Below are 18,219 nucleotides of genomic sequence, written 5' to 3'. Positions count from 1 at the left end.
CTAATCTCCCTCTCTTTCCTGGCTCCCTCTCCACTCATGCCTACTCCTCAGAAATGAGACGCAAGACAACCAGCTCTCCTCTCCCTGGAGAGAACTGCACCCTCCTCCCCTCCTCCTCCCTCCTGCCCTGTGTTGCTTTCAGAGACCAGTGACTCATCCAGGTTTGCAAAAGCACTGATGGATATCAAATCTGTTTTGTGCATCCCTCCCTCCTCTCCAGCCTGTTTTTACAGCATCTCTCTGGCTGCAGCCACTAGTTGTTTCCTTCACCACAAACACAGCGAAGAGGCTGAGGAGATACAGGCAGACGGCAGGTGAAAGGGCAAATTACTGCTTAGGCAACATATTTCACAGGGAGTTTATGACTGCCAGGGTCTGTGCGGCCATCTGCAGGTACTATACCGATGTGCTGCTGGATCAGAGAGCAAAGAGCCCTTCGGGACACACACACATCATCTTTAAAATGTAATGCTCAAGTTGTTATAATAAATTGTAGGAAGGTTTACAGAAGTCTGTAGGCTGTATACAGTAGTTGGTATTTGATTGAATGGTCATGTTTTTGGAACATTGGGTGGATCACACACGGAACTTTAAGGTAAGTTTCCTTGGAAACAGCAGGAGCACATGACCTGTTGCTGTGCCAGCTGTTTTGACACAAAATGGCCTTGCTTTCTAGTTAAAACTATTCATGTAAAGAGCATGTCATGTTCTAGGGTGTAGAGTCACACATAGAGTATATTGTTTGAAAAATATCATATGAAATAGGCTAATTGAATAAAATTTTAGTTGTGCTTTTCACAATGGTCCTCCAACCGAGATGAAGAAGGGTTTCTACAGCCCTTACTTCATCGTACCCAAGAAAGGTGGTGGCTTACGACCGATCTTGGACTTGCGAGTTTTCAACCGGGCTTTGCACAAACTCCCGTTCAAAATGCTCATGGGCACTGGTCAGAGGCACCTCCCTGGTAGACATATGCAGAGCAGCGGGTTGGGAAACACCTAATACCTTTGCAAGATTTTACAATCTCGTGTTTTCTCAGGGCGCTTTTTCTCCCAGGAGATCCCACTCTCTCAGCTCCCTGGATGACTCCTCCCTAGCCCTCAGGGTTCGCAATTCAGCTGAGGAATTCGCCGACCCAATCTACTGCGGGTACTCAATCTACCCTGTTCTGGAATAGGTGCTCCACAGGTCAGGGCTCCTATGTGGACTTCCCCCCTGTGTGTATTTTCCACGATACGGTCCCCTTATGAGCGGACCCGCGTCTCCCTTGGGCAGTTCCCACTGTCCCCCGGTCGCCGTGTCTGTAGCAACTCCACCCTCCAAAGAGGCGGGATCTACCACCGTGCCAATTCCCACATGTGACCTAAAAGCCCATGTGGTGTATGTCACCACTCTTACCTCCCCCTCTCTGGGCAGGTGTGGTCTCCGCAGGGTCTTTTCCCCCTGAAAGAATAGGAAACTGGGTAATACCTCCTTCCCCGATGCGTGTAAGGGTCCCAGCCGTTGACTCTATGCGAGAAACATAGAGAGAAAAGAGGCCCGGCTAGGCTCGCATGTTCCCAGGTTGGCAAGCGTCGCCTTGTTCCCCTGTCTAAGGTAACTATAAGGATTCCGACGACTTTATGGGGCATTGGGGAAGGGTACGTGCAGTCTGATACAGCTGGTCGTTTTGGCACGTCAAGTACCTTCCCGCTCCTGTGACAGCAGTACACGTCCACGGCTCAGTGCATGGCGTGATTTAAATTGGACCCCTAGAGTCACTTCTTTGACACAACGTTGAAGTGAGCGACAGACGGGGTTACATCCGTAACCTAGACGTTAGCTTGGGAAGACCTCCTTTTGAAGCTGACATATTAATTTGAATTGAATTGAGTATTCCATTGAACCACAGCATTTGAAATTAAGAAGGCATTGATATATGTTTGAAACCAGTAGGAAACAGCAGGTATTCAGGGGGGAAAACCATTGTTCTCATGCAAATACAAGATTGGTATAATTCATGTTTATATGATAGATGGATAAAAAGATAAACAACTGGATGCCGAGAATCAGAGTGTGAAATGGTTTGATTTCAGCAACTTTATTTGTTTTTTCTTTTGAAAACGTGTTGGAAAGAATAGCTGATACATATATGCTGATAAACAGACTTACAGTGACCTCTGCTGTTGTCATTTCAGACATCGTCTTGGTCTGCTTAAATTGTAGAAATGTACCTACATATAGATCTAAGCTCCAAATGACTGGTTTCAAGGATAATGTTTGGGCAAATCTATGTACACCCAAGACATCTGCCACATTTTAGAACACATTTTAGAGAGTAAGGGATTACAGATTTATTTACATTTCATTAGACAATTAAATGAATTGTCAACTTAATTTTAATTTTATATCATTATATTATTTATGATGAAATTTATATTATTTTTAAATTTTGTTTATTATGAATTCTTTGTTTATTTTATGTACAAAAATACCTAACTTTATATCTTTATTTTCCAAACCCAGGGTTTTTAATGAGGGCATTTGCAAATATATATATATATTAAAAATATATTTCTAAATGTTCAATTGTTTTAGAGCTTGTTTTTTTTTCATTAACGATTTTATTGAAACGGATTATACAGCGTTACAGATAAAATCTAGTATTATTGGCTTAGAGTTTGGGTGGGGAGTCCCTGGGTCAGAATTGGTTGACAACCCATGCTCTAAACATATTTTGATTTCTTGTGGAACACACACAGTGCATATAAAATTTTCATCTAATCCGTCTCCCAAAACTTTATTTTACAGATGCTCTACCTCCAACAAACCAAATATTGCAAGCAATTGGATAAATTAAATGATAATTAGAAGGATGAGGCTGATTTACTCAAGATAGAGGGCACACTGTAATTTAGACAGAGCCACAATGTGTATAATGCATAGATAAAAAATAATCAAATAATAATTTTATGGTTGATCTAAAAAAAAAAATACTTATGCTAAATTTAGTTTTTGAAACATGATATTATATCTACAGTTGACTTCTTTTGCCTGCATACAATTACACCACCTGCTTATGGAAAATTATGTCATGTGCCAGTCCTTCTGTTCTTGTTTGCAGTACAAATCTGATTTTGTTGTTAATTTTCTATGTCCCTATTTCTGGCCTTAAAAGTACAAAGATACTCAGATAGCTATAGATGGTTGTAAAGACTTTCAATGGAAAGGAGGAGGCGAGAACCGGCTTGGCAATATAAATAATATTTTTAATGATAAATTTAAAACAACACACACACACCAACACACACGCACACACACGTGCGAGCACACGCACACACACGCACGCACGCACGCACGCGCACACACACACACACACACACACACACACACATGTTGGTCTACCTATCATTATGAGGACTTTCCATAGACATAATGACTTTTATACTGTACAAACTATAGATTCTATCCTCTAAACCTAACACAACCCCTAAACCTAATCATCACAGAAAACTTTCTGCATTTTTACATTTTCAATAAAACATTGTTTAGTATGATTTTTAAGCGATTTGAATTATGGGGACACTAGAAATGTCCTCATAAATCACATTTATAGCATAATACCCTTGTAATTACTAATTTGTAACTTACAAAATTGTCCTCGTAAATCACAAAAACACGCGCACACACACACACACACACACACACACACACACACACACACACACACACACACACACACGTCCGTAAACTATCTCTCTCGTCGCACCACCGTCTGCCATCGGCCTTTATCCCTCTCAGAGGCTTAATTAGCCTGATAATTAAGCCCTCTGCCCTGCCACAATGGTGTAAGGTGAATACTGTTATGACATATTCAAGTATTATATTCATACACGAATTAAAGACCAGTCAATTTTTATCCCTGAACATGCTACTTTGTTTAAAAAATAAATACATAGCAACCAGCTGTTTCATTCCAAAATCACTTTTATTTTGACAAAGGACAAATATACAATAAAACCTTGTGCAGTCCAAAATATATATTTCTTTCAATTCATGTATTGAAATACATGTATAAATTATATTTACTTTATGTACATAATTGCTCTCCTTTTGCTTTTATATGTACATAAAGTACAATGTATTTTACAATCAAATTTACATCCAAACAGCTTTATATTGCTTGCTTTGGACTACATTTAAGACTTGTTTTCTGAGAATTTCCTGTTTTATTTCCTTATTTCATTTTCTGTTCTGGTTTTAAGCAAAAACAAGAAGAAGCCTCAGAGTCTGTTGCTTAAGTTCCACAAACATTTCCCTGTGAGGTTGATGACACTAAACCAAGGAATTAGAACCTGGGCCTCCCTTTGCTATTCACTGTATCAGATCTGTATAACATAAATGGCCATGCTATGTGAACACTTTGTGTAAGAACAGGTCTGTGTTGATAGATGAGATGTCAAGCAGGAAAAATAATAAACTGAGGGAATTTAACTGAGGTGGACTAAAACGCTTACAATTCGACTCATCCATGGAACACAAAGTATCAATTAAGCAATAATGTAATTGTTACAGTTATTGTTAATTATTTCATTTGATTGATTTTATGTATGAAATGGGAAAGTTACTTTACAAATAAGTGGTCTCACTCCACTTTTTTCCTCCAAAACAGGATGTTAAGCCTGGCATTACTAATGCTGTGGGGAGTGTGGAAAAAATGCTTGTTACCCACAGACTATGTCTACTCCAGAACCATGACATCATGGTCTCCCTGAATCAATAAAAGCCAAACAGCTCTCAGATGCAAACTACAGTCTATACTTATATCATACTCGTCTTTAAAACAGGTAATAGGCTAAGTCTTAACAAAATGCTTCTCTTGGAATGGTAACTAAATTTGCAAAAGCAGAAATCAACAAAAAAAAAAGTGAAGTCTAAGCAGCATTCAGGCTTTTTGAAATAAGTTCTGTAATTGAAACACTCCTAAGTTGTTCCAAAACACATTTTATACAAGTATTGTTGTACCTTTTGAATATTTTATATTATGCTGTAATCTTGTGCTTTGAATTGTATTACTTTATGATACTCAGATCTTTGGGTTGACTGCTACTTTTTGGTACACTTTTAAAAAACAGTGAATTATGTTAGCAGAAATTAATGTCAGGTTGTATAAACAACTAGATGTTGCAACCCATGGCTGTGTGTTCAGCAATACCATTTATAATGAACCTTTACTCTGTATCTATATATTTGCAGTGAACACCTCTGCCCAAGCTGGTCCTCTGTGGTCGTCCAAGTCGAATAAGGCGAGGGAGGTGGTTCCAGGCGTAGGCCAGTCGGGCGGAGACCATATCAAGGGTGACATCACTGAATTCATTCCAAAGGTTGGAGGGTATCGTTTCCTTCATGAGCTTAGGCAGGGCCACTGAGTCAGGCAGAAGCCCATTATCACCACCGAGGAGTAGATGGCTGAGAGCCCGAGACTGTAGGCTGTCCCTTAGACTGCGAAGAAGATCATCCAGTCTGTCCACGAGGTTGCACTCTTCCCAGGCCTCATGGGGCGTACTGAGCAGCAGGCGAAGCCATGCGGTCTTGAGAGCATAGGAAGAAAGGACTCCTCCCCATTCAGCTCTGGCCTGCTGGTCCAGCGTCTCCCCACTAAGGTTCCGCACCTCTTTCAGAAGCTGAAGGCACTTCAGATGACAAGAGCTGGAGGGCAATCTGCCTTTTAGCCATGCCAGCAGTCTCTGCTCCTGTCGGGGAAAATACACTGTCCATAGGTCCTCTCCTCGCTGTGCATGTTGGGATGCCACCAAGAAGGCACCGTCACCTAGAGGCAAGGCTGGGATCAACCGAACGCCCATGGAGATGTGGCAGCAGACATAATCAGAGCGGGGTGTCAGATGAAGTAGTACCTGCTGCTCCTCACTGAGAGACAAACTGAGTGAGCAGCGTTGCTCAAACGGGTAACGCACGGTAGCAAGGCAACGCTGGGTGGCTGTGTAAAACCAGCGCTGGACAGAGTTTGGACTCATCCTGAAAGCACTTTGTGCATTGTGTAAGTGCATGAATGTGTCAGTGAAACTTCTGTGACGGCGTGTCCACTCTGCTTTGCGAGGTGTGTTCAGCGTGCATAGTGGTGGCCCCCCATGTTTGTCAGAGCAAATACTAGTCTCCAGTTTTAGCCCCCGAGGGGCCCGCAGTGGCACCAGGATGTCAAAGCAATCCGGCGAGCCCACTTTGTGCTCCTCATATGAGCTCCCAACCTGGATGGAGTCACCCCGGAAGGCCAGGGAAGACTCAGGTGGGACGTCTGTGCGCCCTACCCTCACAAGTTCACTCACTAGCTTGGCAACATGGGCTTTACTGTGTCCCAGAACATGTGGGGAAAGACGCACATGCTTCTCATAGTGATCGTCCAGTAGTTCTCTCTTAGATACTCCTGATTTTGAGTGTAGCTCAGAGGGCTTTTGGAAACCCCCCGTAGCAGAGATAGGCTGAGTTGAGAAGTACTTAATGAAGAAGTAGCATAATATAAAAGCCAAGATGTATTTAAGCAGTGAGACAGCAGCAAGTCCCTGGTCAGTACAATCATTACCTTGGTCCTCTGAACCGATGAAGATGAATTGGTGCAGTAGCAGAAGAGCAGTGAGGATACAAATGACCAGAGGCCAGAACAACTTAAGATTGAGTGTGTAAACGCTCATCCTCTTCCTCGTTCTCTCCAGTCCACTTCAACTGTATGGGAAAGTTGGGGCTAGCCCATGTTGAACTGCTCTTCCAGCTTCTAAAATCCAGGCCACGCTGATGTTCTTTCTGCCCTCTCACACAAAAACTGAAACCCAGCTTGTCTTGTCTGTTGTGTAAGGGGAAGCGTACTCTGTACAGTTTATTTGCAGATGCGGCGTGCGCCCAAGGCAAGAGCAGTCCTCTCATTCAGGATGTTTGAAAATCCCCCCTTTTGTCGCAAGCAAGTGCTGTGTGAAACAGGAGAGCGGGCTCTCAGTGTGTGAGCTCAGAGGAAATGCCAAACTCTTGAGAGAGGAATTTCTGTTTAAAAAAGAGGCGTTCAGAACCCAGAGCCTGTCTACACTCTTTTCTCTCCTCCCTCCTCTCTTAAAGAAACACAGAGCTAAAAATGGGAAGTGTCAATTGACAAAATGGGCCTTAGAGTTTTGTCTACCACTAACAACATTATAGAGATTAAATCCAGAAACCAACACCATGATCAATATTTGTCTCAAAAGTTAATAGTAAAAGTTAAAAGTTTAATGGATATTTCACCCAAAATTTTTTATTCTGTTATCATTCACTCACCAAAATATCATCTTTTTTGTTCCACAGAAGAAAGAAAGTTGTGTGGATTTAAAACAACATGAGAGTGAGTAAACTGAAGTAAATTGAAATTGAAACTGAGGATGATGCTATGCTATTATTTCATTTCACAACACCCTTTGCTAAATTCTGGGAATTAATTATAAAAGATGACATCAGTAGAGGTGTGTCCCCTGTAAACCACAACACAGAAGACCATTGAGAAGGTTTTTAAAAAGATTGCACACATACATACAAATTATTTCACTTTGGTCTCTGTGATGGGGGTGAAACAGTAAGATCTCTGTACCTTTGTTGACCCACTGCCAACCCCTAACCTCGACATAAGCCCTCCCCTGATCACCCCTGACCCCTACAACACTGAACAAGAAACCAATGTCACAGTTTGTCAACAGTCATTCATGTTGTGTTCAAAGAAGTTGAATGTCTTTTTTTTTGGCTTTGTGGAAATTAGCCTTTAAATGTTTTATTGGTTTATGGACACAAGGCTTCAACATGGCTTATTCAAATCTTTGTCAAATACAATTGTGTCACCTAAACACTCTGTAATCGCATCTTTTCTGAATGCATAAAGTCCTGAACGGTCTACAGAATTTGAATTTAAGCAAAGTAGCCAGTCAGTCTGCTGCACAGTTATCATCAGGTACAAATTCAAACAGTGAGGTGGTACCACACCTTTTCTAGTACAAGTTTAAACCACTACTCTCAGATTTTTCAAAACAAACACTACCCATGTTCACAAAACAGTGCGTCAAGTACAGAAAACCACAGATGTACACAAAACCATGGCACAAGGCTCAGTCCGGCAATGATCCCATCAGAGAATAAACACAAAGATAGCTCATTCAACATGGCTGACTGAACAGTGTTTAGATAACAATATGACGGTCTACTGGGACTTAGGTCACCAACTAAGCAGCTGCCTGAGGAAGGAAGTGATATTCATTCTAAGGGGAGAACTTGAAAGGCTATGGACAAGAGGCATTTACTGTTGTGTTTCTTTCCAGTACCTTCTTATCAAACGTCTCATGCTATTTTGATCTATGTGGCCCACTCTAAAAATACCAAACTATCTCAAGGGTTCAACAACCACAAAACAACAGATAACTGGTCTGATGATTTGCATTTACCATTGAATTGAATTCAGCCCTTCCCCTAGAAGAAGATTGTCTTGTGGTAAACTTATGCTGCCTTGGGGAAAACAGCACTGTGAAACATTCTCACAATTTTACTTGATTCATAATACTGAGTATGATTATACTGATGAAAATCATAATACTGATCATTGTCCACAGTAAGCTTCTGAGCACAACACATACACTGTAGTAAATCTTTATAGTAAGCCAATGTTAAGAGATATACAGTCATGGTGATGAATTAACCAGTCATAACACCGTCCGCACAGTTTTTCAATTGCTTTCCTAAACATGCACTAGACGTTGCGCCATGTCATGCTTATTTTCGTTTCATTGTCTAGCGCAGTAGCACCATGATTTTAGATGCTTTGCCATGTAAAAAAGAAAACTAACTGTTAACTGTTAAAAACGCATCTTAAGACACCTGCGTTCTGCTCATTCATGGCGCCGCATCTAACTTTTTTATATAAGGCCTAAGGGGCAGTTCACACCAAAAGCTTCCTTTAAAATAAAAAATATATATATATATATATATATATATATATATATATATATAATTTTTTGCAGCAGGGAATTGAGAATAATTCAGTACCACACAATCAACATCCTGTGCATATATGTCTATGTAAAAGAGCATTATCACCAACTGGCTCTCAGAAACAGTGTTTCTATTAAGGTCTAAAGACATGTGATCTGTTCACAAAGAGTAACTTATGCAGTGTTTCCAGATGGGTCAACTTCCTCTGACACAGACTTATTATGAGAAACAACAGTTCATGTGGCAGCTTCTGCATTAAATGCATCAACTTGTCACACATTGCAATGCAGCCTTTAAGGAGTGAGTAGTTGAAATAGTCTGCTTTTGTAAACCTCAATGTTCAGAAACTTTGCAAACTTTGAGAAGTCCTTTATGGGTTACATGTGGTTAAAAACGATGGCAGACTGTAAGCTGATGAACACTTCAAGTTACATAGGGATTGCATCAGCTTCTCCTCTCTCTCTCTCTCTCTCTCTGAGTGTATGAGTAAACGGTAGCTCTGCCCCCTCACAGAAACAGCCAAAGTAAACAGACCTTTCATGAGCACATAACCAGCACAGTCAGTCTAAAGGACTCTTGTCAAAGAGGAGGAGGGGGCCAAGAGAGTAATTTGTGCACTACTCATGGTCCGTCTTCTTAAGTCTTCATACAAAACTCCCAAACTGGAAACAGGGACTGAATTTTCAACTTAGAGCGTTTTAAAATAGTGAGGTGCAAAAAGTACACTATTGAAAATGCTTCTATTTAGCATTGTTTTATTATTTTATACAAATATTTTCATAATAAATTATATTATTAGCATGGATTAAATTAGCATTAAACAGAGTTGAAAAATGTACATGAATTTCTAAGTGTGCACCTTTTGATTTAATTACAGCATACAATCAAAATGGCATGGACTCCAAAAGTTGTTCAAAACCTGATGATCCATGTTATCCCAGCATGATCTGAGAACGTTGCAAGGAGAATGTTGTGTGCATCAAAGCAATCAAGGAAATCAGACATTTTGTACAAACTAAAGGAGTGGCCAATGTCATAAATTTGCATAATTAACTTTTTGTTTATACCAGCTGAATGTTATTGAAGCAAAAGTAGTACATTCCAAATTCAAAGAAACTGTGAACGTTAATAAAGGAAAATACTTATACTTAAAAGTTCTCAACCTTGTACTTAAAAGAGCAGACGCAAAAAACATTTCACAGGTGGGCTCAGACTTTTGCACCTCACATTGAAAGGAAACTGAACCGCAGGCCTGACAGAGGCTCTTTCGGTATCTATGGACTCTAGAGGCTGAGAGCATGCTCTGGGCTGGCACGTAGATTAGGTCATGGGAACCACAAGGAGAAAGTCTTTCAAGACCTCCCAGCCAGCTGTTCCCTGTGTCTCTGCTCCACATGTTACGTTACATGTTTTTATAACGACTCGTGTGATAATTTCAACTAATAATGTATGTAAATATCTCTGGCATGACCAGCATCACAGTTTGAATTAAGAAATCAGCATGTGTGACAATTCCCTAAAGGCTAAATTAATAATATTTACATTTTCATTGCATTTAAAATGTATAACGCTGTGTGTGGGAGGGTAGGGACACAAAATATTTAGGTATAGTAAAAGCAGTATAATAAATATACGTATTGCACTTTGAAAGGCCAAGCTCTGGTTCCTCACAACTGGATAGACCTCTGCCTACATATATCTCAATTGTGGGGCTCAGGCTTTACCCATTTTCATGAGCTTGAGAAGACTGCCCTCTTATGCCGCAAAATAGAAATGCAATATAATTGTTCAAGTAGTCTTCAAAAACACAAAAGTCTGTTTCAACAAGTTAACTGTCTGACTGCCAAAGTCTTATTTGCTGTTACTAATGTTAGGATTAGATTCAGGGGTGGGATTAAGGTTAGGAGTAAGTGTAGGGTTTCTGTGAGACTCAAAATAAACACAATAAACACAGTGTGGGAATGCCACATATGAGTAAAAAAACTTTCGGCAGCTGGATAGTTACATTCTAGACAAGACCCAAAAGTAATGTAAAGACATATGACCTCCATTTGAACAAAAAGGCTATTGCTGTATTATTGTATAAAGTTACAATACATCATTCTTAATTTATTCAATTCAAATAACCCTTTGAAAGAAGTCCAACCATGTTTAAAATCTTAATAAAAAAACGTAAAAAAAAAAAGCATTTTCACAGGTGGGCTCAGACTTTTGGTATATATGGACTCTAGAGGCTGAGAGCATACTCTGGGCTGGCACATAGATTAGGTCATGGGAACCACAAGGAGAAAGTCTCGGATGATTGTGCGGGAGAGAGAGATAGTTTACGGACATGTCCGTCATGTGTGTCTCTCTCTCCCGCACAATCATCCGCAGTCGGCCTTTATCCCTCTCGGAAGCTTGATTAGCCTGATAAGGGACCGGGTGAGTATGATCACGATCCGGCCCCGCCCTCCACTCTGCCACAACCACCTAAACCAAGACCAGAGTGTATTAAGACCAAGACAAGACCAAGACTTTGAGGTGTTGAGACCAAGTTGAGACCAAGACCAAGGAAGGGCGAGACCGAGTCAAAACCAAGATCAGACCAGTGGGAGTATAACACTGCATGACACACTCACGATAAAATGTGGAACATGCATACCATAGGCACCCCTCAAATTGACCTGAAAGGTCCACATTCCCATAAAAACACCCACAGAAAACAATTTCCCCTCTTTTATTGCCATATATGTTTGATTGTGTGTGTGTACCATGAGAAATGTCTTGATAAAATAATCAAAAGACATTGCAGAGGTGAATTGTATGTGTGTACATTTTCCTTTGTTTTCTATGTGTAAACAATTACAAATAAACACTAAAGAGTTGAAATCAATTTAACCATCTTTATTCAACACTCCTTTTCCAAGTTCCACCTAAAACAATACATTTGTTGTGCAAGCATCGCATCACATTTTCTGGATGACTCTTCCCGTAGAAACATTATTAAATACAGGACTCAGGCGTGGCGGTGACATGGCATGGAGCAGACCCGGGGTGGCGGTGACATGGCCTGGATCTGACTCGGGCGTGGCTGTGACATGGCCTGGAGCTGACTCTGGCATGGCTGTGAAATGGCATGGAGCAGTCTGGGGCTTGGCTGAGACACGGCATGGAGCATGCTGAGGCGTGGCTGTGACGTAGTATGGAACAGGCTGAGGCATGACATGGCATGGAGCAGATTCAGACATGGCTGTGAAATGGTATGGAACAGGCTGAGGCGTGACTGTGACATGGTATGGAACAGGCTGAGGCCTGTCTGTGACATGGTATGGAACAGGCTGGGGCATGACATGGCATGGAGCAGACTCAGACATGGCTGTGAAATGGTATGGAACAGGCTGAGGCGTGACATGGCATGGAGCAGACTGAAGCTTGGCTTTGACATGGCATGGAGCAGACTCAGGCCTGGCGGTCTGCCCCCAGGGCTGTGTGCTCAGTCCACTGCTGTTCACTCTGCTGACTCACGACTGTGCAGCAATGCACAGCTCAAACCACATCATCAAGTTCGCCGATGACACGACCGTGGATGGGTCTCATCAGCAAGAACAACGAGTTACCATACAGAGAGGAGGTGCAACGGCTAACGGACTGGTGTAGAGCCAACAACCTGTCTCTGAATGTGGTCCAAACATAAGAGATGGTTGTTGACATCAGGAGAGCACAGAGTGACCACTCTCCACTGAACATTGACGGATCCTCTGTGGACATCATCAAGTGAACCAAAATCCTTGATGTGAGGATCCTGGAGAACCTCACCTGGTCCCTCAAAACAAGCTCTATTACCAAGAAAGCCCAGCATTATCTCTACGTTCTTTGAAGGCTGAGAAAAGCACATCTCCCATCCCCCATCCTCACTACATTCTATAGAGGGACTATTGAGAGCATCCTGAGCAGCTGCATCACTGCATGGTTTGGGACTTGCACCGTTTCGGACCGCAAAGCCCTGCAGAGGATAGTGAGGACAGCTGAGAAAATCATCGGGTCTCTCTTCCCTCCATCAAAGACATTTTCACCAAACGCTGCAACCACAAAGCAACCAGCATTGTGGATGACCCCATACACCCCTCACACAAACTCTTCTCCCTCCTGCTGTCTGGCAAGAGATACCAAAGCATTCGGGCCCTCACGGCCAGACTGTATTACAGCTTCTTCCCCCAAGCCATCAGATTCCTCAATACTCAGAGACTGGACTGACACCACACACACACACACACACACACACACACACACACACACACACACACACACACACACACACACACACACACACACACCTGTACACCATCCAACTTTTGCACATGTCCAGAGTGGCACTTAATTCATTGTCACTTTATACCTGGCTGCTACCTCAATAACTGCTATGTCCATTTAACACTATTTCATTGTATGTTATGTTTACATTTGGCATTTTTAGAAAGTATCATCTTTTTGCACTACTCAAATTCCAAATGTGTACTGGTCGGCACTGCACTGTCTCTTACTGTGCCTATTGTCCTGGTCCTTTTGAGTAATTATTGTACTGTCCCGTACTTTTTGCATATGTATGCACGTGCACTTTATGTAGAAATGTGTTGGTCTTATTTAGTCTGTGTAGACTCATGTAGATCTGTGTTTGTGCTATGTTGTTTTATGTAGCACCATGGTCCTAGAGGAATGTTGTCTCATTTCGCTGTGTACTGTACTAACTGTATATGGTTGAACGACAATAAAAAACACTTGACTTGACTTGACTAAAGCAGCCTAATTGTGAGTTGAAGGATAAATTTGGTGTATGCCTGGCTAAACAGATGAGTCTTTAGTTTAGACTTACTGAGTGAGTGTGTCTGCATCCCGAACAGTGTTATGGAGACTATTCCATAGTTTAGGAGCAAAGTATTTTGTGATCGTAATGAACGTGATGGAATATAGCGTGTCAGAAGGTCACTTAAGTACTGTGGAGCTAGAGCATTCAAAGCTTTGTATGTAGTTAACAGAATTTTAAAGTTAATAAAGTATAATACAAATTATACATCTTTTCAAAGGTCTAAGGGTTCAACATTGATATCCGATCTCTGTTTCATGATAGCAATGCTCCATAAACAGTAATTTAGTTATTTGTGCCAGGAGTATAAATGAAAACATGCAATATCAAAACGGGACTTCATACCTTTGTTATGAAATCGCGATTGCCAGGTGAATCCAGTTCGCCACACTTGGGTCAATTGTCCATGTCAAGCGTTCATTGAAAAACATCCAATAGCACTTTTTGTCCATAAAAGTGATACATCTGAGATATATTGATAATACTGATTACATGCGATCTCGCCTGAAAGAATTACCCTTTGTCATCTTTCTTCAACAAACTATGCAATCTGAGCAGCATTCATGTTGTAAACCAGTATATGATCTTATATGTTAGAGTGCTGTAAACAAAATGAGCCTGTCTCCAAAGTCTATTTTAAAAAATGCGGTGTAGTTTTATTCATAATAGCCAGGATGTGCTGTCAAATTTTGTGCCGTCTTGAAAGGTGGAGCCTTAATTTGACTATGCATACCGGCAGCGATTTTCAGAGAAAAAAGCTTGCAGGAACCACATTTTTTGTAAGATCATATTTGAAATTTGAAACGTAACTTCTTTAGACTTGTGGCTTTGAGAACATTGTATTTCTGGGTTGCCTTGGCACTTTTATTATTGTTTTTTTTTAGATTATAAAACATGTTCAGCACAAAATATTTCTATTACTATAAACTTCAGCTTCTCTAACTTTAAAAAATAACAATATATATTAATTTTGAAACTCGGGGAAATAAAGCTCAAACTGTCAGAAGATACTACAACTGTGTCCATACTCCAAAGGGTCCAGAAAATACAACCATTTATGTTCAGGTATGTCATTTTCATGGTTTGTGCTCAAAATGGGGGTGCATATCAACAGGTTAAAGTTTATTGGGACATGTTTGAGGTTCTGAGATTCCTGGGAATACCTCTTTTAAGAGCTTAGTTGTTATTGGATCTAAAATACATGTTCCACTCACATGGCTTTTGATTTTTGGATTGAAGTTGCTCATGAGCAAAATTATGAGACACTGTTTTCTGAGGTGCTGTTCCTAACCAATTTAGCCACAGTACTGAATAAATATCTTGGATTTTTGTGGTTATTTTCAAGGAGTTTTCTAAAATATGCTAACCTGGCAACTTTTAGTGCCTGTCAGTAGCTATAGACACTAACCTTCCATGCACCACAAAATAGCTCTCATTTTGTATTCTTCCATTTGTGCTCCATTTTCCTACCTGCTATCTTGAGAGCATGAGTTATCATTGTACCACAATGCAAGGCTTTTTTCTTTAATTTTCTTTAATCGAAGGGACATGAGTGCTAGAGAAGATTGTTTTTATATTTCTGTTATTTCATCAAGTTTTTTTTAGACTTTTTGTCTTACTGAGTATGTGAGACAATTCTGGAAGATTATTAGTGAAGCTATCTTTAGTGTCTGAAAGAATAGTTTTACCTGAACGACAGCATGCTATAGAGTGAGCGACATTAGCTGATTTTAACAAACAAGAAACGGAGTAATAATCTGAGATGTCATCATTCTGCTGTAGAATTTCTATAGTATCAACTCTGAGATACTCTGCTCAACAGCCATATTGCAGGCTTCTTCCTTTCCCAAAAGAGCAGACCCAGAAAAACAGCCATGTTACAAACATCACACTAAATGGCTTGCAAACATACATATATTTTGTGATTTTTATTTATTTATGTACACCTACATGGGATGATTGTAGTCATGTTAAATGGTATGTAGTCGTCTTAAAGATAACCTGTTCTGCTTTTGGGGATTTTACCTAGGGAGTTACTCTCTCCCACAGAAAACACTGCTCTGAACTGATTGAAACACCTGGTTTGCAGTCCAGACATTACTTCCGTGACTTAGCTATGTCACTATGTATATTGCATAATGCCCACTTAAGGGCTACTTCGATTATGGTAAGGGATGTTACATTTCGGACACACGCTCAAAGCAGTTGACCAATCACAACAGAATTGGCTAGCTGACCAATCAGAACAGACTGGACTTTTCGGATGGGGGGGCTTTGAAGATACAGGAGCTAAAACAGAGCATGTCTGACAGATGGTGAAAAGAGGTGCTACAGTAATGTACAGTATGAGAAAATGTTTTGTGTTTTTTAACTTTAAAGCATGTAAACCTATTCTAGTAGATCCCAAAATAAAAGTATAAACCTGTAAATGAGCATAATATGGGCTCTTTAAAGAAAAAGCTGATTTATTCTAAATTTGGTGCTGGGTTCACATTCATGAGTGCTGCCATGTTGAGAAAAAAAAAGAAAAAAAAAGAAGTAGACATCTGATTGAACTTTTCTTTTATAAGAAGTTTTCTCCCCACCTTTAAAATGATTAACTGTTCTTGGGGAATTTCATTTGCATAATGCTAACATCTCTTCTGTTAAATTTTTTTTAATTTATTTTATGATAGGCCTATTGAATGACTGTTAATAAAGAAAATATGTACACATTTATTGTTTAAGTCGGGTTTCATTGTATAAGTTTATGCTGCCTTTAAGTGGAAAGCTCAGATCTCCAGATCTGGCATCCGTTCCTATGACATGTTACGCATTCAAGTGAAATAGCAAAATAATATATATTTATTTATGTATAAGTACCAAAAGAGACCCTAGGTATGTGATATTTTCTGCGTTTCTTTTTTGCACTTCTATAAATTATATGATTAAGATTCATATTTAATTTCTAAATAAGTTTACTATCACAGGATATATAATTATTTATATTTATATTTCTTTCTTATTACAAGAGAAATTAGTACTATATTAATACAAATAAATACTATATCATGTTGATTTTCTGTGCAACAAAAGTGAATTATCATTATTCCATATGTGTACACGTAAAAAATATACATGTTATTTCTTACTCAAGGTGCTGCTGTTATTTCAGTAATTGACTTGATTTACATTTGACATTGCTATTTGATGATGAAACAACATGTATATTTATATGTAAACTATAGCAGGTACAACACATTAGGGCTGAACATTTAGACAAAGATAGTGTTCGAATAGTACAGATGCAATCCAAACTTTCCAAACAACTTAAGGTGATGTAGATTGCAAAGTATTAAGGAATTATAAAAAATACAAAATGAGAAAATACAGAAGCATCACAGTTATAGTGATATTGTGTAGATATTGGGGCAAAAGGTATAAAGCACAATTTGTCAACTAATGCAAATAAATTTGAGACAGCAAGATGCTTTTTTGAGTAACAAATTAAGATAAAGCTTACTCAAAATGACTACTTCAGGAAAGGGTGCATGATTTCCTGTTATTTTCAAACACATTTAGCATTTTATTACGTCTCAAGTATTCTATAATCAAATGAATCCACATTGTGATTGAATAAGTCAGTGTGAGCCCACATTTAACATTTTTCAGAACAAATCTATTCCCCTCACTTACAAAACAACATGTTTTGCCTTTGGCCCCTGCAAAAGGAGGGCTTTTTACCCTAAATACTGTTCTTTCATTTGTTGGACAGCTATTAAAAACATTTGATCTAATGACCTTGAACAAAACTAAAAATGACAAATAAATATTTTGTCTCAAAATAAATGTGTGAATTTCAAGGACTTTTATTAGATATATAAATTAGCAATTTGCAATTTTGCTCTTAACTTAAGGCACAAGCTGAATTGTCGGTTAATAGCTTATGATTAATTGTTACAATATTGCCTGAATAGTTGAATAATCAATCTAATAAACATTAGATATTTGATTATCAAAATAATCATTAGCTGCAGTCTTACAACACATGAACAGTATAGCCTATATAACTATTGTCATTTGGGTGTACTACTGAAATTATGTAAGTTGTCCATCTATTTATACACAATAAGTGACTGAAAAAATACTTAAGTGTAATGCATGTGTAGCTTACAGTATGTGTTATGTGTAGATCAAAATGTTTCCACGGAGAACGCCCACTGTCCCCTTTGGTACTCCATGTCCCAATCCCCAACGTGGGTGAACGCTCTACCGCACAAATGACCAGATACAGGTTTCCCCCAGTGAAACAATTCTGTTGGTCATGCTGAAATGGCCCAACCAGTCCAGGTTTCCGGAGATGATAGAGAAACTAGAAGGCCCTAGGAAATACCTCTGAGGGGGGACT

General features: G+C 39.7%; 1 protein-coding gene across 1 annotated transcript; it reads right to left on the bottom strand.

Annotated features, from left to right (window-relative positions):
• Positions 1–3,039: 3,039 nt before the first annotated feature.
• Positions 3,040–6,883, bottom strand: LOC127652554 (inositol 1,4,5-trisphosphate receptor-interacting protein-like 2). Its single transcript, XM_052138748.1, has one exon. It carries the CDS (start codon positions 6,685–6,687, stop codon positions 5,212–5,214), a length of 1,476 nt encoding a protein of 491 aa, XP_051994708.1. The 5' UTR covers positions 6,688–6,883; the 3' UTR covers positions 3,040–5,211.
• Between the last annotated feature and the right edge of the window lie 11,336 nt (positions 6,884–18,219).

This window comes from Xyrauchen texanus, chromosome 12 (assembly GCF_025860055.1).
Source record: "Xyrauchen texanus isolate HMW12.3.18 chromosome 12, RBS_HiC_50CHRs, whole genome shotgun sequence".
In the NCBI taxonomy this organism is placed as follows: domain Eukaryota; kingdom Metazoa; phylum Chordata; class Actinopteri; order Cypriniformes; family Catostomidae; genus Xyrauchen; species Xyrauchen texanus.
Note: the sequence above shows the minus strand (reverse complement) of the source record. Positions and strands in the feature narration are given on the sequence as shown.